Below are 24,844 nucleotides of genomic sequence, written 5' to 3' on the forward strand. Positions count from 1 at the left end.
AATGGTTTTACAGTATGTGGAATCTTGGTAAGGTCTAGCTACAAAGTGTTTAATACTGTTGTTTTATGCTGCCGTGTTTAAACATTTTTAGAAACTGGTTTTTATTTTTAAATGTTTTATGGCACAGGTTGCAACTCACTTGGGAAAGCCTCTTTTGTTTTGAAAAGCAGCATAAAATTCTCAAGCAGATAAAACAATGACTCTAAATGCAGCAGACAGCTAAGCCTGTTTTCTTCTCTCCACTTTGACCTGGCTTGCACTTTCAAGCTCCTCTCTCTCCTCTGCTTTTTCCCTCCCCTTTTCTTCTGTCTCTTTTTGCTGTTGATGCTATTCTGTTTTTTGGTCTGTAAGCTGGAAGACAGGGCTCACTTCTTCCTTTGAGTGTGCTATTGACTGATGTGAGCTGCTTTTGGAGACAGTTAACAGCAAAGAAGGTTTGAAATTCATGTTTCGTATCTGAGGAGAACTCAATGCAGTGCAACTCGTCGTCTGTGTGCTGCTGTGGACTCAAGGCTATGAGCACAGCAAAGGCACAGGCCTGTGCAGTATGAATGGCCTGGCCACATGTGCACCCATATCCCCCAACAGAGGGAGATCTAGTTTTCTCAGCTGGGTAGTGATTCCTTGCTCTGGCAAGTGAACAGAGTGAAGCTTTCAAGTTTTACTGTTCTTTGTAGCTTGAGCAGGTAGTGGAAGCTAGAGAGGGAGGCCTCCTTTCTATCCCAATGACTGCCAGCTACTGGTCCCAAGGAATTCAGTACAGTGGTACCTCGGGTTAAGTACGTAATTCGTTCCAGAGGTCCGTACTTAACCTGAAACTGTTCTTAACCTGAAGCACCACTTTAGCTAATGGGGCCTCCTGCTGCCGCTGCACCCCGATTTCTGTACTTATCCTGAAGCAAAGTTCTTAACCTGAAGCACTATTTCTGGGCTAGCGGAGTGTGTAACCTGAAGCGTATGTAACCCGAGGTATCACTGTACTGTGCTTTGTACTGCTGCTCTTTGGTGCACATTAATAACACCCGCATGTTTAGCCTCTCCTTGGGGGCTGTCACAAGTCAGCTCCTGCTCTTCGACATTTACCAGGGCACCCATGCTTTATTTCACCCAGGTCAAAGACCCATTTTGACACCCCCATGTGCATTTCTATATATATATATATACACACACACACACAGGCTAGGAGCCTCAATGGCACCCCTCTGGAGGCTTCACCTGTAGCTAGCCTCCCTCCCCCAATAGCTTCAGCTGGGGGGCAACACAAGCCAAGGTCCCTGCCCCCAAGGGGCCACTGAAGCTGGTGTTCACCATATGGGGACCCCTATGCACCCCCACAGAAAAGCCCCCCAAGAAGAGGCGCCTCCTCAAGGGAGGGAGGTGAGGCTGCTGAGATGGCCAGCAGTGGCTGGAGGGCTGGAGAGCAGGGTTCAAATCCCCGCTCAGTCGGGCCAGCCACTGCCTCTCAGCCTGACCTTCCCCACAGAGTTGTCATGGGTGGGGAGAGCCTTGAGCCGCTTGGAGGAAAAGGGGAGATAGGCAGTAAATGCCATGAACAAACACCCCCCCCCCCGTGCCGACCCAAACACCTGGGGGAGGAGGGAGAGGACGAGGAGGCTGGCCCGAGGAGGACGGAGCAGGAGGGCCGCCCTCACGCGCGCCGTTGCCTAGCGAGGGCGAAGCGCCGCCGGAGCCCCAGTTGCCGCCACCGCCGCCTCCTCCGCCTCCTCCTCCCCGGCTGCGGCGCAAAATGGCGGCGGGAGGCGCCTCTTCGTCCTCGGCCCGGGTGGGTGAAGGAAGCGCCGGCCTGTCCGGACCCCGCAGGCGGGGTGGGATGGGGACGCGGGCCGAGGTTTCTTTCCCGCCTGACTTTCCTCTCCGCTTCGTCCGCCCTCCGCAGGTGCCCCTCCGCCGGCCCTCCGCGGGCGCGGAGCAGAAGGCGAGGAGCTGCAGCGCCGCCGCCTTCCTGGCCAAGGAGGAGGAGTACAAGTAAGGGGCGTCTCTCTCCCCGAGGGGGGGGGTCCCTGCTGATGCTCGCCCCCCCTTAAGTCCTCAAGGGTGTCCCCTTGATTCAAGACGCGTGTCTTTTTCTTCGTGAGAATCCAGCGAGTGGGAGGGGGGCTGGCCAAGGAAGCCCCCGACTCTCGCTCTGGCCACACGACGCTGCGATGGGGCTTTTTCTTGGGGGGGGGGGTGTCTGGTCCAAGAGACGGGTTTTGATGGCGACAAAGCATTTCCCCCCTTGCTTCCTTACTCCCAAGTAAGTGCCGCTTTCTCGGGCTCAGGCTTGAGCCCCTAAGCCCAGTTGCGTGGGGATATGAGAGAGGCAATTAGGCATTCTCAGAAGCACCCTTGCCTTCCTCTAGACCAGGCATATCTAACAGGTAGATCGTGATCTACCGGTAGATCACTGGTAGATCATTGGCTCCCCCCAAAGAAGCTGAACAACTGTGGCTCCCCTAAAAAAAGCTCAACATTTTACCTCCTCCCTGAAAAACCCAACAACTTTGACCCGAACCCCAAAAAAGGGGGTAGATCACTGCCAGTTTTTAACTCTGTGAGTAGATCGCAGTTTCGTGGGAGTTGGTCACCCCTGTTCTAGACCAGTGGTTCTCAAACTTTTTTCTCTGGGCATGGTAATTTGCTCACACCACACCAATTTTTTTTATTGTTAAGAAATGCATTGGAAAACCAAAAGAAAGCTCCCAGCAGTGCTTGATTTTGAAAAGATATCTATCCATATTCTGCAAACAAATCATTTTGATACTAAACTGTACTATACTACACTGAAATGTTTAAATGTTGCTGTTGTCAAAAATGTTTTTATTAATTTCCCAATATTTCCCAATAAGGTAAATAAAGGTAAAGGACCCCTGGACGGTTAAGTCCAGTCAAAGGACTTCTCGCTTTCAGGCCCATATCAGTTAGTTCAAATGTTTCTTTGAAGGTCCTTGAATCTTAGTCCCACACTTGCCATCCTGTCTGCTCTGCACTAAGGCACTATTGGCATTCACTCATCTCTGCACCGCAGTGACTGGTTCAAAGCGAGCTCCAGCAGCCTTTCCTAGCTTGCTGACCTCACAGAACCGTAGAGTTGGATGGTATCCCTGAGGGTCATCTAGCCTAACCCTCTGCAATGCAGGAATCCCAACTAGATCATACAATACAGGTGGCCATCTAACCTCTCTTTCAAAACCTCCAAGGAAGGAAAGTGCACCACCTCTTAGGGGAGTCTGTTCCCCTGTTAAAGAGCTCTTACTGCCAGAGTACAGTCAAACCTCGGTTCCTGAATAGCTGTTTTCAAACGTTTCTGCTCCCGAACGCCAAAAACCCAGAAGTAAATTCTCTGGTTTTTGAACGTTTTTTTGGAAGCCAAACATCCGACACAGCTTCCGCTTGAGTGCAGGAAGCTCTTGCAACCAATCAGAAGCTGCGCCTTGGTTGTCAAACATTTTGGAAGCCGAACGGGCTTCCAGAACGGATTATGTTCGACAACCAAGGTTTGACTGTACAGATATTAGGTTAGAATCTCCTTTCCTGTAAGTTGAATCCATTTGGTCCAGATGCTTTGAGCTGCAACTCCCCTTGGGCATATTGTAGTCTAATACGTAGTGGGTGGCACTGTGGTCTAAACCATTGAGCCTCTTGGGCTTGCCAATCAGAAGGTCAGCGGTTCGAATCTGTGTGACGGTGTAAGCTCCCCATTGCTCTTTCCCAGCTTCTGCCAATCTAGCAGTTCGAAAGCACACCAATGCAAGTAGATAAATAGGTACCACTGTGGCAGGAAGGTAAACAGCATTTCCATGTGCCCTGGCACTCGTTACGGTGTCCCGTTGCACCAGAAGCAATTTAGTCATGCTGGTCACATGACCCGGAAAGCTGTCTGTGGACAAACACCAGCTCCCTTGACCTGAAAAGCGAGATGAGCATTGCATCCCATAGTTGCCTTTTACTGGACTTGACCGGCCACGAGTCCTTTACATTTTTACCTAATACAGTACAGTACTCCCAACATATATAGAGGGTGCTCAGGCATACTGAGTGGATGACTTCAGCAGAGCATTCACCTCCAGAGACCTTGATAGAGTTGCCCTGTTTATTGCCTGTTTATTAATGTTTATTGCCTGTTTATTAATGAGATTTGCGTGTTACCTACCCTTCGCTGAGTGGCTTTCAGTACACAAGTATAGAAACACAAAACCATGAAATCAGAAGAAAGTGGAAAAAGAAAACTCAGCACAAGCCCAAAGTTCAAACACAGATTTTAAAACTAATGGGACCAGACTACATACGGTAAGCAGTGGTTAGGTGGCAGTCTCTCATGGGTGCTTTAGCTGAGATTCCTGCATTGCAGGGGATTGGACGAGAACCTTGGGGTCCCTTCCAACTCTACAGTTCTATGATTCTGTGTTCCTAGCAAAGTATTTGCTTTCTATTGCGCCCTGCAGCTGTCAGCCGGCAAGTTTCTCCCGGGAGTCTGTTCCGGGAAGGCAGACTCCTTGCAGCACCATTTTAGTGGTCTTGCTTTCTAAAAGATAGCCGAGTTAAACACAGTTTTCAATTACTGTTTTAGGCGTGTAAATGCAGAATTAGAAGCCAAGACAGCAGAATTGGTGCGTCAGGCTGAAGAAGTCATGGTGAGTCCCCAGTGTCAGACCTGCTGAGCTACAATACTGTTGACCACCGTATTTTCTTGGACTACCTCCATGAGTTGGGAGTACCATTTTACGGCAGTTTGACTCCTACTTACGGGGTTGGTTCTAGCGATTAGTACTTGGCAACTGCGCTTTGGGCACCTTGTAATTCCACCCGCAGGCCACAGTTTTGTCCTCTGCTATTTAATATCTATCCAAAGTCACTAGGAGTGGTTATTAGGAGATGTGAGGCAAGGTGTTACCACTATGCTGACAATACTCAACTCTATTTGTGGCATCTGAATCAACAGAAGCCACACATGCCCTAAACACGTGGGCGGGATGAAAGCTGTGATTGAATGCTGACAAGATGGAGATCTTTAACGCCTTCCCTGACTTCAGCTAGGAAGCAAACCATGGAGTGGCTGGCTTGGCATTGCATGTGAACGAGCACTCGTGGTTGGTTTCTTCCTAGACGAAACAGAAGTGGAAACCAAGGTTTGTTCTTGATTTTCTGCTCATGGATCATTTAGAAAAACGAACAATGGACAACCAGTTTGTGTGTCCAGTCACTCCCATGTTTTATTTCCTAGCTTCAGTCAAGACAAAGCAAAGTTGGCACCTCTGAGCAACATTACAATAGCATTCTTTTCGTACACAGTACACTAACGTTTGTTTTCAGACCATTATATGGTTTGAATATTTAAAAAACACGTACTTCACATTGCCTATCTCTAAAAGTGGCCTGACTGCAAATACTTAGCCACAACAATGGGGTGGTCTTTGCATGTGGAGATTGTCTCTCTTGTTGACTCAGTCTATAGAGATTAGGACTTCTCTGGCCATCTTCCTTCTCTGTATGGATTGGTGGGCGCTGGCTTCTTGCTTCTTGCTTCTGCTTCTTTTACAAGGCAGTAGGTGAGGCTTAGGGAGATACCATTAGCCCACTTGCTGCTCACACTAGACCAGGGGTCTGCAACCTTTAAGACAAAAAGAGCCACTTGGACCCGTTTTCAAAGGGGAAAAAAACTGGGAGCCGCAAAACCATTGCGACATTTAAAACAAATATATCTCCGGAGCCGCCATCTGACAGCGGGCGGGAAGGTGACATTGGGACGGTGCGTGACTAACGCACGCACCGCCCCCATGCGACGTCACAGCCAGTACAGCGCCCGCCACAGTGGGGAGTGTCGGGGCGCACAATGCGCCTCCTCCCCTCGCTAGTATTCGCCCCGGAGCCGCGGAAAAGGTGTAAAAGAGCCACATGCGGCTCCGGAGCCGTGGGTTGCAGACCCCTGCACTAGACATACTGATGCCTTCCCCTCCCCCAACCCTGCCAGTTTGGGTTGCAGTGACCTGACTTTGTCCCTACATTGTGGTTGGACAGGGTTCACTCCTCTGAATGGCAAAAACATTTGCTTTGAGAAGGACTGATTTCACCTGCCCTTGTATGGAAAGAAAAATTTAGCTTTCCTGGCGAGTAAAACTCCACCAAAGCTTTCTTTCTAATCCTGGCAATCTTCTTAGCATCTATAGAGTAGAGTGGGTTGGGCTAACTGGTAATTAAAGTTATCTTCTTATTCTAAATTCTTCTCACTAAAGTTGTAATATAGAATTATCTCAGTAGTGGAAAACAAAGCTTTGGGAACTCTGCGGAATTTAAAAAAGTAGTCTGTGACACAGTGTGGTGGTGAGGTAGTTATTGCTCATTTCTGCACATCTCTTAATCATCACAACCAAAATAATTAAGTGTTTATGATGGCTGTTAATTGGATGTAGTATACACTGTATTTGACAATAATATAAAATCTTTCCTTATTGAAGAGAGATCAACAAGAAATGTTGTCCAGGCCAATCTCTACACAGGTTGAATTGTTTGACAAGGAGACCAAACATCAGAGGTAAGCTCTTCCTAAAATGTATCTGCTGAAGGCCTTCAGTGCCAGAGAGGGGTTTGAGAGAGAATAGTTTTTTATTTGCAAAATTCAGGGCTGTGGGATAATGTAATGGTGGCCATAGTTTAGTGGGAAACTCCACACTTGGCATGCATGGGGTCCCAGGTTCAGGGTCCAGCTGATTCTCCCATTAAAAGGCTCTTGGGCAGTTGTGCTTACCTGGGAAATAGTTCTTTCTGAGTCCTTCAAGTGCCCTGGTCTCCCAAAGCAGACAGTATAAGAGATTGCACTCCACAGCTGTGCTGAGACCTCCTCCTTGACCTGTTCTCTTCCACCTGCACCCCACCTCCAATTTCATAAGACCTTTTGTAAGGCCTTGTGCAAGTGATGCAGGTCTTGTAAGGGCCTCTCAAGTCTTGCATTCCCATGTTGCAGAACAATTGCATGTCTCTTCTTCCTGGAAACATTGAGGCACCTGTTGACCCCAGTCTTTTGTGCTGCATAGTTCCCCACTAAGGCTGCCATCCTCTGTACCTAGCACCAAGCCATAAACCCCCTGGGACTGACCTGTATAAGCTCACACTGCACGTCTCTCATCAAAGGCTGTTATTATACTTATTTTTTCTTGATTATTCAAGTTAGATTTCTATACCGCCCTTCATCCAAAGATCACAGGGCAGTTCACAACATAAAAATACAAAAGGAGAAAAAATAATACATAACAAAATTTTCCCCAAACCAATAAACCCCCTTCCACAAACACGCTTAAAAGGCCATAGATTAATCAGCCAAAAGCCTGCTTATAAATGTTTTTGCTTGGCACCTAAAGATATGTAATGAAGTTGCCAGCTGAGCCTCCCGGGGGAGAGCGTTCCACAAGCTGGAAGTCACTGCAGAAAATGCCTGTTCTCTTGTTGCCACTCTCTGGACCTCTTGTGGGGCCTCAGAAGATGATTGTGGGGTGTAATATGCTCAAATCATCTTGTCCCAGTGAGCAACCTGGCCACAGAATTCTGCAACAGCTGACGTTTCTGAACCGTCTTCAGAGGCAGCCCCACGTATAACACATTGCAGTAATCTAATCTAGAGGTTACCAGAGCATAGACAACAGAACTTGGGCTATTTCCTAGCCAGATAAGGAAGGGTGCAGCTGAGCCACCAGCCAAAGCTGATAGAAGGCACTCTGTGCCACCAAGGCCACCTGAGCCTCAAGTAACTGCAGTGAATCAAGGAGTACCCCCAGGCAATGTACTTGCTCCTTCAGAGGGAGTGTAACCCCATCAAGAGCAGGCAACCTCCCATCCATCCTGTCTAGGGAACTGTCCACCAACAATGCCTCAGTCTTATCTGGGACAGGCCAAACAGGGGTGTCAGGGAACTGACATCGGAGGGAGAGGCGAAGGGGAGGCTCCCAGATGATGCTGGCGAAGGACCCAGCAGCAGGGGGAGAAACAGCTCAGTAGAGGGGGAAGCCAATCAGCGCAACACCAGGGATAAAGGGAGGCAGATGGGGGAAGTGGAGAGAGGGCTCCAGGACTCTTCACTGGACATCAGTGAGGAGAGCCCAGGTCCTCCGCTACCCACGCCTTCCCTGCGCAGAAGACTCCCGCGCAGTGAGAGGAGGAGGAGACTGGGTGTCAAACAACTTTTATGTTGGAAGAGGTTCAAGAAACGCCCACTGATGGATTCTGCCAGTGACTGAGACAGCCACGATGAGAAGGGGCTGTGCAGTCAGAAAGGTTTAACAAGTCAAAATTAACCGAGAAAGGCACCAGTTTACGCACGAGTAACTCATACCTATTACAAGGGGCAACTCATCAAGTGGAGGAAATGCTGAGAATTGCTCTCTCATACCTGTGGTGTATCTTTGTCAGTTCTGTACGGCTGCAAAATATGGGAGGTAGAATTATAAACTAGCTTTGTTGCTGATGAAACAGTGGACAAATTTTCAATGGTGAGGCTGAGATTGAAGGGCATGTCATTTAGTTTTTGAAGATGGTTGATCTCTGGCATATTAGAGGGTTAGGACTGTCTCTTGATTATTACTGTTGGCTAAATCAATGAAATTGCATGAATTTGCATATGAATAAATTGTCCTGAAGAAATAAGGCCTCTGTTTGATGCATATGTATGTCACAGCAGGCTCCGTTTCAGAAGAGGCATTCCCCCTTGTGTCTAAGGGAGGAGGAACACCTCTTCCGAACAAGCGCCACACTTCCTTCAATACTTTACAGAGGTATCTATACAAGCAACTCCCCATTTATGCAGGAGTTACGTTCCAGCGCCCCACATGCACAAATGAAAATTCTATAAGTGGGGAGCACCCTTTAAATGCCCTCTCTGCCACTCCAATCCAGATCAAAAAATACTGCATCCAAAATATCCACAACTGGAATTGAAGTTTAGGGGCCAGCTGGAGGGTGCAGGACGCGTGGAAAACTGCAGCTGAGGTGTGCAGTAGCACTAAACAAAGCTCCACTACACCTCCGGTCTCTTCCACCCTAACTGAAGTCCTGTTTGGGCTCCAGGAAGGATCTCCTCTCAAGCCAAAAGGATTCTCCAGCTTTCTTCCTCCATTGCCTGATATTAATTTAATTATTTAATTATTTTCCAGTGCCACACGTATATATGATCACACCCAAGTGGGGGGGTGTGTACTTGTACTTAGTTTTTAGTAGTATACAAATTTATTTAAATTCAATCAGTTAGAAGCAAGATTATCCATAGGGCTGGGCAATGTATTCATTCATTGCCCGAAACCGGTTTTGAAACCTACATCACAGGAACAATTTCACAATTTTAGGCAGTATACTATGAATGCCAGCAGGTTTCACCAGGGTTTCACACACAGCATCACCAGTCCTCGGCTCTCCTCTTGGAGCCCTGCAGGGCCACCCAAGGCCCACTCCCTCCCTCCCTCTGCAGCCCAGCTGCCCCCTAAGATACTGGAGTGGGGCCAGGGGCAACAGCCATGCCTGCACCTATCTCTTGTGTGCTCATTCGCTCACCTGCCTGCCACTTGCCTGCTAGCACTTCTCCAGCCGAGCAACCAAGCTGCCTCCTTCCTCCCTTCCACCTCGCACTGGGTGCTGGCCATGTCCTAAGGGTCCCTGTGGTGAGAGCACATGGGGAGCAGCAGCAGAAGCAGTGCTGGCTCCTCTTCCTTGCCTCCGGGTCTGGGCTTCCTGGTCAGTTGGTGGCAGTGATCAGCACAGATGGGAGCTCCACCACGTTGGAGGAATGAAGCAGTTCCCAGTAGTCACCCTCGATGTGAGTGGGAGCTGCGGGCAGCCCAGGGCTGGCTCCAGGGAGAGGCTGTGGTGGGGGGGCCAGCTGTGCCCCAGGGCTCCTTGTTTGCACCCCAGCTGATGTGCTCTACCCAGGGCAGAGCTGCCCACCTGGCCTCACTATGAAGAAGCAGCGCACAGTGTTCCTGATCACCTGCGTGGCTGGCCATAGAGGGCTGGCTGGCTACCAAGCCAGTTCCAACTCCTCATTTTCAGACATTGTGATTTATCACTATATTGGAATGTTTCACCGGTAATGCATCACGATGTTGAAAAGCAGTTATCGCCCAGCCCTAATGATTGGCATTCAAAGTGTGGACAGCCCAAGTATTTTCTGTAGAGTCCCTCCCTTTATTTTCTGAGATGACTTATTGTTTTCCTAAATTCCTTACCCCTAACAAAAAATTAGGTGGGGGAGGAATCAAAAGCCAGACTAGACAAGTTGTTTTTGTACCAAGCTAAATCCTTGGTTCACATCAACCCAAAAGGTTAGTTCACTGGAATCTTAGGCACATGGCCTTTCCCAGCCCTGGCTGAGAGCCCCTTTTAACAGGAGAAGTCAAGGAATGGACCTCCCGAGTCCTTAGATGTGCAAAGGGTGTGCTCTGTGCCCCCTCCCCATAGAGTCAGAAACAGCAGTTAAACAAACTCACCTAAAGAGGAGGGGCACACAGCTCCATATTGTGCATGAACAGTGTAATTGCAGTGCTTAAAATAGGGGTGCATAAGATAGACTGTATAAGTTTTTCAGGACGCGGGTGGCACTGCGGGTTGAACCATAGAGCCTAGGACTTGCCGATCAAAAGGTTGGCGGTTTGAACCCCCGCGACGGGGTGAGCTCCCGTTGCTCGGTCCCTGCTCCTGCCAACATAGCAGTTTGAAAGCACATCAAAGTGCAAGTAGATTAATAGGTACCGCTCTGGCGGGAAGGTAAACGGCGTTTCCGTGCGCTGCTCTGGTTCGCCAGAAGTGGCTTAGTCATGCTGGCCACATGACCTGGAAGCTGTATGCCGGCTCCCTCGGCCAATAAAGCGAGATGAGCGCCACAACCCCAGAGTCAGCCATGACTGGATCTAATGGTCAGGGGTCCCTTTACCTATAAGTTTAAAAAATGTAATATACCTCTGAATATATGTTTGGGGTGGGGATTTGTTTCTACAGCTGATAACCAAAGCAAGTCAGTTGTTGGCCTTTTGTTCAGCCGTGCACCTCATAGCATTTGGCCGGGATGAGTGTGTGGTCAGGTAGGAACCAGATTACTTGAACACAGAGGAGACGGTCAGGCATGTGCTTCTCATGTTTGCATCCAGCCGCTCAGACTCCACTAGTACTGGAGCTGAACTGTTTCTGCCCCTAGGCAGCAAAAGGTCACTGCTGACCCATTTGAATATGGGAATAACTCTCACAGCTGTGCGCAAGTAACTTCAGTTTTCAGAGGGTTTGTAGCATCCAGAGTCTTTAAGAAGTGGCTCAGGAGAGAGGGGCAGAGAAATAAGTTGGGTTACAGCATCTCACAGATTTGAGTAGAAGAGCCCGAGTCCTGGCCCTCCTGCTTGCAAGTCCTCCGGGGAGGAAATAACAAGACAGCGAGTATACTCCAGCCTGGAACTGTGGTTCTGTGATCAAGTGTAGGCAAGGGTGCCATAGGAATCCTCCCTAATACACAAGTGGCTTGCAGCAGTGGCCTTTCATGGGTTGATGCTTGCACAAGGAAGGTGCAGTGTTTAGACCGCATCCTGTGAAGAGACATAATAACTGAAGTTCCACTTTCTGTTTGGTACAGACTTGGTTTTTCTATCCTGGCTTTTTCTGGCCATTGTGGCACCCCTTGTTCTTCAAATCAGGACTTCTTTCTTTATCATTTTAGGATAATTCTCATAATTCTGCCCCCAGTTGTATTTAGGTGAGCTGCAGACCAGAGTGTATGGTGCTGCCAAGCCCTTTCCGGGGATGTTAAGAAACCAGTGGGAAGGCACTAAGTCAGTGGATGGCATGAGAGTGCCCCCCCCCAGCAAGACTTGCAGGGCAGCTTGTTGGGCATCAGTACTCTCCAGGAAGAAAGTGCTGCAGATAAATTGGCCCTTTTGTAAGCTGGCAAATCAGATTACACCACTTTTGTTCCACATTCACATACATACCTTTCAAACAGTGCAGCAGTTACACAGTGTGTTTCTAGCTTACACACCCCACAGCTATTATTATGTTTCCCATTGTAAATACTCCAGTTCATACAAGTTTGTGAACTTCTGCTTGCATGAGTGCTTGGCACTACCTAGGGAAGCTGCAAACCCAAGGGCTGCCCACTCCTGACACTCTCTCCTTCCCTGCCAAGATTATAATCTAATGTTTAGTTTTCTTCTCTTCTTGCCTCTGTATAGGTGTGTTGGGCTTTTCTGTTTCTGCCAAATCAGCTTTTCTGAAGGCAGGCAGTGATCCTTGCCTGTGACCAACACGAGTCACTATATTCTGGAAGTACAGTCTTTTTCTTTTTCAGGGGTGGGGGAGGGCTGGTTTCCTTCCTCTCCTCCCTTTCCCCACCTCCCCTGCTTGCTTGCTTGCTTGCTTGCTTGCTTCTTCCTCCCTCTTCTTCCAAGTGCTGCCGCTTTTCCCTACTCGGTGTCTGTGCGCTTGATTGGCCTTTAGTTCACAGGACATTTTAAGCAGTGGGACTTTGCTACAAAGTTTTATAGGTCTTGCCCCTAAATCTAGAAGCTGTTCCCTTTAAGATGCATTATTATTCTACCTCTTCTGGCCAGTTCCAGGAAACTGAGCCAGAAGCTTCCTGCAAAAGGTAGTTGGGGCTTCTATCAAAGGGCCTAGAACTGTCAGTATCTCTCCCACTTCAGTGCCAGCATGATCAACTGGCTGGGCTAGCCATGTCTGGGGACAAGCAGGGTGCTACTGGTTTGCGGCTTCTGATTTTGAGCTTCTGTGTGGACTGCTCCAACCTCTCATAGCCATATTAAGGGTAGCTGTACGGCCACTGGCTATGCAGCACCCTGTCTCTCCACAATGCTTGGAGTGCTTTGGGACTTGGCTTCCTGTGCTGGGATGGGGGGGGTGACTTATGCCAACACACCCAGAATCTTTTAAATTTACCTCTAAGTAAATTTGCACGTGCCCACGCCAGGATCTGGGCATATCAGGATGTTGAAGATTGTGAGCTCAGCTCTCCTTTCCTTTCATCCCAAGCCAGATGGCTGCATCTGATCTCTTGGATCAGTCAAATTCAAAGTTAGGGAGAGATCGCTGTTCCATTATGGCCAGTGAAGGGGATATAACTTTACTGGTTGCCCAGTAGACTTTGCTGTGAATTTTCTCTGGGTTGTTTTTATATGAACTTACTGTTTGGAAGAAGAATGTTGACCTTATCTCAACTATGGTGCTTGCTGCTCCCTTGCTTCGTAAAAAAACTAGACCACACAAGAAAGTTGCCAGAGTTTTGCATTGCCCTTTCCTTTGGACCCAGAACCATCCAAGGATATTTCCAAAGGCCAGCTGCATTTTGTTAACTGGGCACTCTGTCCACATCCAGGCTGCATTTCACAGTCTTCCTTCATGGCTGGGCAGCAGACACACAGCACTGGAGAACAAAGTCTGGAAGTAGCCTGTGTCTTCACAGTCCTATAGTTTCAAGTAGTCTTCCAACTAATTGCAAAAGAGTAGGATTGCTGAAGGACCAAGCCGCACAGCTTTCAGAAGTCAAGAGGGGTCAGCTACACTGTGAACTCCTGGGGATCTCTGTGCCTGGGGCTTGAAGAAGAGAGACTTGGGGTCGCAGGGGAAGATGGGAAGGTCCAGGATGGTGGGGGACAGTTTCCTAGTCTCATCACCCCTGACATTCTCTCCAGGCCTTCACATTACTAAATTGGGGCAGGACACAAATCAGTCTTAAAATGTCACCCCTGTGCCCTGGTTTGGTGAGCATTGCCTTCGGTTTTATCAAGTGCAAGATTGAGCAGCAGGCAAATGCCACAGCTTCCCCCTTGATTACCCTTCTTTCTTAGCAGCCAATACAGAGAGGGCTTGGATATCCCACAGGAAGGCTTCCCCCCCAGGCTTCCCCCCCCCTTGGATGCTTTGATTCTTCCCATGTCCATGAGGATGTGGCCATATGGTGCCAGCTTCAGACTCTCTGGGTATCTCCAGCGTGACAGACCACAGTCCTCTGCCAGTGCTGCTCATGCTACCCACCTCACAGGAAGGAGCTCTTTACTGAAGCTGTTTCTATGAAGCCAAAACATTTTGAAAAGTGAGTGATGTGTTTTGCATCATTGATCTTCTCTTCTACAATTTTGGTTCAAAAAAATTAAGTCACAGTAAAATACATAATTTATTTTGTTCTTCAAAATAAGCTAATTGCTGCAATTTCCTTTTTCTCTCCAGAGATCAGTGGTCTCCTGAATTGCCAACTGCTCCTCTTGCACTTAATAAGGTACTGAAATTGGGGGCAGATGTGCTCCTCTCAAAGCAGGAGGAGAAGGTAACATTTGCTGTGTGTCTTCAATAGCAGTGGAGGCACAGAGAATCCATTCAGTGAATCAGAGAATGAGGTGGGACAGAACCCGCCTCTCTTTGGATCATGGCTAGACTGAAGCAGGACAGTGGACCGGATGACAACTGTTCATCTTGGCTCTTATTTCTCTACACCCAAGACAGATCTCCTGTGTAAGGAAATTGTTCAAGGCCTTCATATTTTCTACTCTTTTTAAAAAAACTTTGGGAATGGACACTGATATATGAACCTCTTACAGTCACAAACATTGTTACTTAAATTTAGTGCATTGATCTGAAGACATGTTTTGCAGATACAAAAATTGCTTATTATACCACTTACTTTAATGGTATCACAGTGAGCATCATTCCCACAGAATCCAGGGACACTTGCGCCAAGGTGCGTTTGCGTAGGGCTTGTAGTCTTACATTGCTGAGCCTGCTTGTATGGGCTCAGATGCATGGGCTTGTAAGGATCCTTGCACAAAAGGAGTAGTGGAGAGTTGATGTGCGAGCCTGTGGGAGGAAATGAAAGAGCTTCTGGACAGGCCAGAGGTCTGTGGCCACAGGGCGTTTGTTTTTTGTTTGTGTGTGATCCAGAAGCAAGAGGAGCATTAAGAAAGATAGTCTAAATTTTCCATGTTCCTTGTGGCCCTCTAGCGGTGGATCATTATTCATTCTGTCTTTTGTCTCCAGTCTGCCAGGGGTCCAGCTCTGCACAGCTGCTCTTACACAAAAGAGGAACGATTGTGCCCTCCTTTCTAGGTCCCTTAATATGGATAAACAAGATAAAGATTGCAAACAGGATGGGGATACGATGATCAATAGGTGACACATAGTAATCAGTGCAGTATTTAACCACTTAAAATTAATCTGAGTGTCACAGCACATGCTATCTTTTCACAGCAACCTAGGGCAGTGTTTCCCAACCGGTGTTCCGCGGCACACTAGTGTGCCGCGAGACGTTGCCTGGTGTGCCGTGGGAGGGAGGCGGGCGAGTCGGGCGGCGAGAGGCGGGGCGGCGGCGGCGAGGAGAGGCCGCCCAGTGCGGGGCTCTCGCCGTCTGCCTGCCTGGCTGCCTGCGTGGCGCTGACGTCACGGGGCTGTAATGTGCCCCACATAGGCACACGCGGGGCGGCGAGCGAGCTCCCTCCCACATCCCATCGCCGCTCGCTTCGGCCGGCCTACTGGGCTGTCGCAGGCGGAAGGCCTGCGCATGCGCTAGGTTTTCGCGCCTTCGGGATTCCCTTCACGCCTTCCTCCTCCCGGGTCCTTGAGAGCGCGGGAAGCGGCAGCGCGAGACCGGCGTTGAGCCTGGTAGGTATTGCGCTTGCCAAGGCAGTCATTTGGGAAATGAAAACTTGCAAAGCAAGCAACCAGTTCAATCTGAAGTACGTGTATGCTTAATATCCTGTATCTGAAACCTGTTCTGCCCCCTCCCCCACACTTGGTGCCATTTTCATCTACACATGCAGCAGAGTAAGTTGACCCAGAATAGTACCAATTCAGATGGCAGATGGGAGAATGACAGTGCTGAATGCTTTCCCATGTAGAACAGTCCCTGCAAATAAAAACCTAGCATATTTGGAAGAGGGTCTAACCATTACCTTCTATGCTGTTACTATTTTTTATTTTTTTTTACATAAGTAAAAAGTGACCTTTCCCCATCTGGCATGGTGGTGTGTCTCGAGATTTTTTTCATGAAACAAGTGTGCCTTTGCCCAAAAAAGGTTGGGAAACACTGACCTAGGGACAGAAGTTGTGCTGAGGGATGTTGACTAGTGCAGCTGGAGAACTTTGTGCAAGGGTGGGGATTTGACTCTGCTTCACATGTAGTTAGAATAAACTTTTGCACAAAACCTGTGACTCATAATTTACAGAAAAGCAGGCTTGGAGAAGAAAAATGCCACTGTTGGAGGCAGGATACATCTCAATATCAGTTGATGGCAGTCTCAAGCGAGGAGAGTGCTGTTGTGCTCAGATCCTGCTCAGGGGCCTCCCTCAAGCCACCTGCTTGGCTGTTGGACTAGGTGGGCCCCTGGCCTGAGCCAGCAGAGCTCCTCTTGTCTCCTTATGTCTAAGACCATGATATGCTTTAGGTAGCTAAGAGTTTTTCTTTTGTGAATTTTCCTTAGCAACCAAACAAGAAGAAACCTAGCTCTGCGTCTACATTTCGGACTAGGCCACTATCTGGAAAGAAGGGGAAAGGAACTCTGTCAAGGTACAGCAGCTGAATAGCACCCAGCTTATCTTAGGCATTTTTCAAAGTACAACAGTAACTGGTGTTATCTTCTAACCATGCCTGGTGATAGTAACTACATGAACATACCGGTAATTAAAAGTAAAGAGGCTAAAACTATTTTTGCCTATGTAGCATTGACGGAGGCTAATAGCAAGGTGAACTGAAAAACAATCAACAAACCACAGAAAGCCTCTAACAGCATTCTGCTTTCTGAAGAAGGGCAGCTTTAAAAAACTGGCCTCACCCCAACAGCTAACAATCCCATCCATGTCACATTAATGATGTTCTATTTCACTGGGATAATTGGTCCTGTTGACTTTTCAGGACCAGGTCTGGAGAAACCCCCCCTTTTCTAGAAAGATGAAATAGCCCCTTATCAGTTTATTTGTTTTATAGAAAAGTTAAATAGCCCCTTATCAGTTTATTTGTTTTTGCCAATTGCTTCTTACATTCCAGTCCTTTTTTCTGTTGTTCGCTCTTAAAATGCTTGGAAATGCTGTGTTTTGGCCTTGTCTCTAGCACAAAACTAAGACCACATGACATTCCAAGTGCTGCAGATGTTGCAGTCCCAGACTTCTCTCTTGCCAAGACAATTGGGAAAATTGAAGGGCAACTTGAAGAAGGAAACTTTCCTGATCTAGAGGACGATCTTATCCCCGGCGCAGGAAGTGAAATTGGAGCAGGTGGGTCTGCTTTTTACTGTCCTTTCCTTACTGCTAAAAGGGAGCTGGATTTCTCTTCCAACTGACCTGTTCATATGATCTTTAAATTTTAAGGCCTCACATAGACAGACTTTCTAACACATGTGTACCCTTTGAATTGGCAGTGTTTCATCTAGTTCCTAGAATGAGGGATAAATTATCAGTCACATGAGAAAACGGAGGTGTCTTTCAGTGTCTCACAGTTTATTGCCCACCTGTGCTATCCTCATTGCTGCCATAGCTGCATCTCCTTTCTGCTTGTTTGGCAACAGCAAATCACCACACTTGGCAAGCCACCTGGGGTGAGAAATTGTTTTCAGGTGTCCCTCCCTGCAAGGAATTGCTCCTAAGGTCGTCCCAGGGGAAGGCTGGTAACGTTGCACTTTTTAATCCTGTGCACTCCCTTCAGACACTAGGGACCCCAGTCCAGGGAATTGAATGGCTTGTTTCATGGAATGTCTTTGCATCTATGAAGGATGTTCTAGAATTGTCAGTCTTCAAAACTTCTATATCATTGTACCATTAGCATAAGCGTGTGATTAAAAGCTATTCAGATGTTTTGAGGCTCTTTTCTGTCAGGTCTAGAATGGCACAACAGTCCAGAACATTAAATGTAATTATTGCAAATCTGCAGAGGCCCAAATCCGGTTCCTAAAGGCAAAGCTTCGTGTTATGCAGGAGGAGCTGGATGCCATGGGACTAGAATGCAGTAAGAAGGTAAGAGCAGGTAGACTTTCTGTTCCTGCATCATAATATGTAGCAGCAACATCCTTGTATGAGGGGCTATATTGTTGGCTCACAATTGTTGCTAGCACCTAAATGTGCGAGATTAAAGGTCTTTTCACATACTCACCAGCCAGGGATCTGAAGTGTATGCTTGTACAGGGCCAAGGCTGTTCCTATAGCCAAGCCTGGGCTCTGGTCCACACTCACACTCCCTCAGCCAGTAACCTTCTGCAGGCAGCAAAGCCTGTACTCTTCACCCGCAAGCAGAAATCCCACACAACAGACAATCCTTTTGATGCAGTCAACAAACAAATACTTTTCTGGCTGGTGCCAGGATAGTTCTAGTCTCTGCTTCGTTACTCCTCTGCTCCTCCAAAGCACTCTTGGGAAGAGCTGGGTGGGAAATGAACCTACGAGGTAGAAGAACTGAGACCTTGCTGGTGGTGCTGAAACCGATGGTAGGTGCTTCTTTTTTGCCCAGAGCTCCCTGGCCATGCTGCTGCCCAGAAGCTTCCAGCACCTGCTTGAATCGCAGAATTGTAGAGTTTGAAAGGACCCCAAGGGTCATCTAGTCCAGCCCCCTGAAAGGCAGAAATCTCAACTACGAATCAGAACGAAGGGGTAGTGGTCCATGGGCTTTATCAGATTTGGCAGCTTCTCTGCCACATTGTTAATCTTTGCACCTGGAAGACAAAACACCTCCCGCGACATCCTGTTTCCTCCACGCCCTGCTGCCTGTCCCCCTCAGTAGGGAGTCACCTGTCAGGTGCTGGTGGTGGTTGCTCGTGAGTAACCAGGCAGGACTCCGACCTGTCTTTAACAGGTTTTATTTGGTGCGTACTATTTACAGTGCAGAACCACAAAGTTCATGTCCGTCTTAGTCACTTGCAGATTCTGGGAGTGGCCCCTTCCGGTTTCTCCCCCAACGTAAGAACTTAGACCCCCCCCAAATCTCCGCCTCCCCTCCTTATGTTTCACCCCTCTGCGTAAGCTGGGCGACAGAAACAGCGCGTCTGCCTCCTGGCCAGGTGAGGCGCTTGGGCTCTCAGTAGCATCTTTGAGCCCTCCCCTCGCTTGGCTGCCCCTTCCCCCTCTGCTCCACTGGAGGTGTGGCTTCCACCACTGCTGGACCAGGCGCTTCTGAGGTGCTGCTCCTGTATCCCCCTGCCTCCCTCCCCTGTTCCGATGGCAGTCCCCTGACATCACCTATCACCACCACCCGTCTCTTCCTCATCTGTGCCTTCCAAAGCCTCCTTGGAGTGTTCGAAGGTCTGCAAGTGCTACTTTGCATATAATTCCACTTGTAGAGGCAAAGGCTTCCCATTTTTTTCTTTCTGGTAAGTTCAGTCACATTTTCTGAGCATCTTATTGAGGTGAGCGTGTTAAACGAAAGGATGCAGCTTTTTCAATCTGCCTTCCTCAAGTTAAACTTCCAAGAAAATGCAGTTATTGAGCGGCCCCTTAAGTTCATCTACAGAGCAGAAGAAGGGGTGCTGGATCAGGCCCATGGCCCATCTAGTTCAACATCCTGTTCTCACAGTGGCCAGCCAGATGCTTCGAAGGGAAGCCCAGCAGCAACTGGCATTTGAGGCGTCAGACCTCCCAATGCTGGAGGCAGACCGTGGTCACCGTGGCTAGTAACCATTGATAACTTTATCTTCCATGAATTTGTCTAATCCTCTTTTAAAGTTCTCCAAGTTAGTGGCCATCACTAGGGCTAGACGATATATCAATATATCCTCAAAAACCAGTTTGAAATCCATATTGTGACAGCGGTTTCATAATTTTTGACCTGGCAATTATCACAAATTGTGATGTGTGTGTGCTATGCAAAAATCACAATGTGGGAAAAACCGTGAAGCCAGCCAATGCCTCTGCATAACTCCATCCTTATTTCAGACATCATGGTGTATCAATATGTTGTGAGGTTTAGCTGATGATATACCACGGTGTTGAAATCCAGATATCGCCCAGCCCTAGTCTTCACTACTTGTGAAAGCAAATTGCATATTTAAACTCAGTTCAGTAAGTTAATTCTTGGTCTTCAGGATGAAGAAAATCAGAAGTTAAGCAGCTCCCTAAAAGAGGCTGAAGAAGAGCGTGGGAGGCTGCAGCGAACAGCCAGTGTACAGCAATCTCAAATAGAAAAGTATAAAATGCTGTCAGAAGAAGCAAACAGTAAAAGTGAAGGACTGCAGCAGAAGTGCTCTGCACTAGAAAAGGTAACAAGATCCCCATTTCAGCCTCATTACATGGCAATATGTCACTGGACTGGCCGCCCTCAGTTTAATTCCCATCTTGCAGAAAAGTAAAGAGAAAGGGAAAGCAGCCATTTCATTGCTCCCAAGGCAGGAGCCAGGGCAAGGGCAAAGGGCGTTTTGCTCGGCTCCTGTGATCAGATAAATCAAATTTGGATATATTATTAGGGAAATTGTTTCTGTCTTATTTTCCCTCCATAGGGGCATTTTCTCCATGCAGGGAGAAGAACAGCGCTGTACTTCAGCACCCTTTTCACTCTCCTGCTTCTAGCAGTCAGGGCGGACAACAGTCCCGTATATATTTCCCACGGTGCTGTGCTGAAAGTGATGTTAAATTATGAAAAAACACCAACAGATAGCTGTAGAATGATATAATGCACACAAAGCCAGCATAAGCATGGAAAGGATGCCACAATAAGAAAGCAACAGCATTGATCTTGGCAGAACAGAGAGGTCTTCTCCCCATCTTCTGAAAGTCAACAAGGTGGTGGCTTGGCAGGAGCACCTCCAAAGAGAAATGTTCTTCCCTGGTTGCAGGAATTTGCAGCAATGGACTTCTTGCAAAGCAACCACCTAGTCTGCTGGGTCCTGTCACCTGGGAAGTCCTTCCTCTAGTCTCCAGTGCTGCTGCCCTCTGGGCTAAACAGGCACATGAGAATCCAGCACCTGCCACCTCCAGAACCCTAAGTGCATGTTGCTGTAAATCTTCATCCTGTTTTCTGTTTTGACTTACTGTAATAGGAACTGGAGAATCTGAAGCGAGCCCAAAAACAGGCTTCAGCCAGCCAGAGTACAATGGAGGTTCGATTCAACAGAGCTCTTGAAGAAGCAGAGAAATATAAAATGGAACTGAATAAAGTGAAGCAAAGCAACAAGGTAGGCTTTGTTTTTGCATAGAAAACAGGAAAAACCAGCAGAGGTACATGATGTCCATGTTTAAGTTCTGCAATAGCCTCCTGTAACTTCCTTAGCCGTCTAGATCTTAGGGCAGATTGTCCCATTTTATTTTCACAACAACCCTGTCAGGTAGGGTAGACTGAAAGTTACCAAGTGAACAAGGCTGCCATACTTTTTTATAATTCTCTCCCCCTCCCCATGTTTTTAGCTGAATTTATTTTTATCTGTAAGCTAACTTGAGACCATGTCAGGGGGAAAGGTGGAGTAACAACAACCACAACACTGTATCTTTGTCCTCAACATTGTCCATATGTTTACACCAAACACAGCAGTCAGAGTCAAATATGAGATTAAATAGAATTCCAGGAGAATTTCTTTTGGTTGCAGAATTATAGATGCCTGGATGTTGTTACTGTGTGCCTGGAATACACACCTCACAATGACTAACTGGCCCCCTTTGCTTTAGAAAGAGGTTCATCACCTGAATCACGTGCAGTGCCTTTTTTGAGGCAGTACAGTGGTGCCTCGCAAGACGAAATTAATCCGTTCCGCGAGTCTCTTCGTCTTGCGGTTTTTTCGTTTTGCAAAGCACGGCTATTAGCGGCTTAGCGGCTGTTAACAGCTTAGCGGCTATTAACAGCGTAGCGGCTTTAAGAAAAAGGAAACAAACTCGCAAGAACTCGCAAGACCATAGGGAAATTCATCTTGCAGAACAGCCTCTTAGATGCGCTTTGGCATGACCCTTTTATGATTTCCAAGTTCCTGGAAAGCACTTTGGCGATTGTAAAAGGGTTGTGCCAAAGTAATAATAATAATAATAATAATAAAGTGCCTCTGGGAGGCTGTGCCTACTGCCGTGGGAAGCGGCAGCAGGCAAAGGTGTGAGTGGGGTTGGGAGCAAGCAGGCAAACGGTGGCAGGATAGGAGGGGATGGGGGGTCTGGTGCATTGTGGCACCTATTTCCCTAGAAATAAAGCACTGGTCCTAGGGCTGAACCTTCCCTTTTGGAATGACATGCTCTGGGTTCTACAAGAACATCCCAAAGGATTCTACTCATAGCTGCTTATAAAAGCGTAAAGGTAAAGGGACCCCTGACCATTAGGTCCAGTCGCGGACAACTCTGGGGTTGCGGTGCTCGTCTCGCTTTACTGGCCGAGGGAGCTGGCATACAGCTTCTGGATCATGTGGCCAGCATGACTAAGCCCCTTCTGGCGAACTAGAGCAGCGCACGGTACCTATTTATCTACTTGCACTTTGACATGCTTTCGAACTGCTAGGTTGGCAGGAGCAGGGACCGAGCAACGGGAGCTCACCCCATCACGGGGATTTGAACTGCCGACCTTCTGATCAGCAAGCCCTAGGCCAGGGGTCTGCAACCCGCGGCTCCGGAGCCGCATGTGGCTCTTTTACACCTTTGCTGCGGCTCCGGGGGGGATACTAGCGAGGGGAGGAGGCGCATTGTGTGCCCACTATGGTGGGCGCTGTACTGGCTGTGACGTCGCATGGGGGCGGTGCGTGCGTTAGTCACGCACCGTCCCGACGTCACCTTCCCGCCCGCTGTCAGTTCGGAGGGCAGCGGCGTGCATGCTTTAAATGTCGCAATGGTTTTGCAGCTCCCAGGTTTTTTTTTCCTTCGGAAACGGGTCCAAGTGGCTCTTTTTGTCTTAAAGGTTGCAGACCCCTGCCCTAGGCTCTGTGGTTTAACCCACAGCGCCACCTGCGTCCCCTATAAAGGCATAACACACACTATATCCTTCCTCTCCCACTAGGATTTAGTCAACCAGGAACATAAAAAGCTTGAAGACCTGAAAACTGAGAACAAGAAGTTGGAGAAACAAAAGGGAGAGCTGATGGCAGGATTCAAGAAACAATTAAAGTTAATTGATATATTAAAGAGACAAAAGGCAAGTTATTTTGTGCTGTTGGCAATTTTCATTGAATTAAAGTTAGGGCCACAGGACTCTTTTGAATTTATTTGATTGGGTGGGGAGACAAGGAAGGCAATGGCAAAATATGAAACGGAGGCCCCAAATTCCAAGAAGGTTAAGGTCATTTTCAGAACTATGATGTGGTACAACTTTGGATTACACAATTGAGCCAACATAAACTAGAATTATGGGCTGCTTTAGGACTAGGACATGAGACTTGCATTGAACCAGTCCAGAAAAAGGCAAGAAGGACACCCATCTCTTCCCTTCCCAGGTATCAGTATTAGCAACTAGCCATGCTGTCTTTTGTCTACTGCATTGAGAGATTTAAGAACTTCTCTGTTTGAACAAATACAATTTCTTTTTCATTGTGTCTTACTAGACAGAAAACTTTCCTGGCGGGAAAAGGGAAAGCAAGTCTTAGCAAGGCAGCAGTTAGCCATGGAGCACATTTGGGTGGCCTAGCCAGCCTCCAGCTACATCTGTTCCTAAACTTTCTCTTGGAAGTGGTTTGGACTTAAGAACAGACAACTTCCTTAAGACAATTGTTTGAAAAATAAGCTAAGTACTGCAGCTGAACCACCACCAGGGAAGTTGTGCAGAGCCAAGAGGTCTGAAAAGGATTTGGGCTGCTTTGTCTCAGAAAGCACCAGCAGCTTGAGCAGTGGCTTCAGGCATCCCAAGTGATCTGCTCCCTCCAGCTGACTCAGCTATAGTCATGTAACTTCATTATCTGTCATAGTAAGTAGGAGATGGATGGAGCTGGTCTAGAGGGGGAGAACCAGTTTTATCGTCAAGGGTGCAGATGGCCAGTTTTATAATTCAGCATAAATGCTTGGAAGAAACTCTTACATAACAGAAGAATAAGTGGTTGCCTTGGCTTCCTTCTCACCTGCACTTTGATTTTACAAATGTTAAAATAGGGAATAAGGTAAATTTTGTCAGAGTTAAATTTTTCATGTAACTATTAATGAATTGTTTTCCCCCCTTTCCTTAGATGCACATTGAATCTGCAAAGATGCTTTCTTTCACTGAAGAAGAGTTTATGAAAGCCCTGGAATGGGGAAATTCTTAATGTTCAACACTGTACATGGACGGAAACACAGTTAACATTCAGCACTATGGTTGCTCAAAATAACAAACATGTTTCAAAGCAAATCCACTGAAGTTTTCTCAGACACTGTAATGTGTTAATTTTAGTGTAGTATCAGCTCCTGTTTGTTCTCTCCTCCCCACTGTTATTGCCAGCTGCCACTTGGTTCATCTTCCTCCATTTAAGCAATTGTACTGACAACTGCTGTTGTCTTCCAGTTTACCAAGACTAGCTTGGGGAGCTTCACATATTCCACTGACGCTAAAGACACCCTTAAGTTTATGAGTTACTTCATCAGTAGCTTAGTAAAGCCTTTTTGTTTTTCACAATAAAGTTGTTATTTTCCAAGTTTCCTGTCCATCATTAAATAACAAGAGCTGCTTCTGAGCAAGGTTACTCCCATGTCACAGTTCCCTCCACAGAAGCACAAATAAATGAGTACTGTCAGGGAACTGCCATCAGAGGGAAGAGGAGAGGAAAGTCGCTCCAGTGATGCAGGGGAGGGAACTAGCAAGGAGAGAGAGAGGGTTCCCACGGGGGAAAGAAATCCAGGGGACACCAGGGAGAAAGGGGAAGCTGAGAGTAAGGCGGAGGGGAGGCTCAGAGACTCTTCCAGTGAAATCAGCGGAGAGAGCACAGGACCTCCGCTTGGCACGCCCACGCTGCGCAGAAGGCTTTCACGCAGAGAATCT

At 47.7% G+C, this 24,844-nt stretch overlaps 1 protein-coding gene and 2 long non-coding RNA genes across 5 annotated transcripts in view; 1 reads left to right on the forward strand and 2 right to left on the reverse strand.

The window, feature by feature from the left end:
• The first annotated feature begins 1,280 nt into the window (after positions 1–1,280).
• On the forward strand, positions 1,281–24,500 carry TEX9 (testis expressed 9). Of its 3 annotated transcripts, none has more exons than XM_083475948.1 (12): positions 1,281–1,377; positions 1,898–1,986; positions 4,571–4,634; positions 6,456–6,532; positions 14,200–14,248; positions 16,443–16,528; positions 17,069–17,232; positions 17,885–17,967; positions 20,025–20,198; positions 20,976–21,110; positions 22,901–23,035; positions 24,057–24,500. In XM_083475948.1, the coding sequence occupies exons 1-12, from the start codon at positions 1,312–1,314 to the stop codon at positions 24,132–24,134; spliced, it is 1,200 nt and encodes a 399-aa protein (XP_083332074.1). In that variant the 5' UTR covers positions 1,281–1,311; the 3' UTR covers positions 24,135–24,500. The 3 variants fall into 3 exon arrangements, with proteins under 3 accessions (XP_083332074.1, XP_083332075.1, XP_083332076.1); XM_083475949.1 differs by lacking the exon at positions 1,281–1,377 and adding an exon at positions 1,421–1,783; XM_083475950.1 differs by lacking the exons at positions 1,281–1,377; positions 1,898–1,986; positions 4,571–4,634 and adding an exon at positions 5,448–5,602 and having other exon boundaries at positions 5,936–6,532.
• LOC310693674 lies at positions 15,058–16,446 on the reverse strand. The gene is made up of 2 exons (XR_014519308.1): positions 16,054–16,446; positions 15,058–15,217 (listed from the first exon to the last, which is right to left on the reverse strand). It is a non-coding gene; the product is annotated as an uncharacterized lncRNA (long non-coding RNA).
• Positions 20,591–24,844, reverse strand: part of LOC310693676 — a 111,289-nt gene continuing 107,035 nt past the window's right edge. Inside the window, exon 2 of the long non-coding RNA XR_014519316.1 lies at positions 20,591–20,725. This is a non-coding gene — a long non-coding RNA (uncharacterized lncRNA). The remainder of the gene's footprint in view (positions 20,726–24,844) is intronic.

The sequence above is a fragment of the Podarcis liolepis genome (assembly GCF_965112155.1).
Source record: "Podarcis liolepis genome assembly, chromosome: 14".
Taxonomy (NCBI): Eukaryota; Metazoa; Chordata; class Lepidosauria; order Squamata; family Lacertidae; genus Podarcis; species Podarcis liolepis.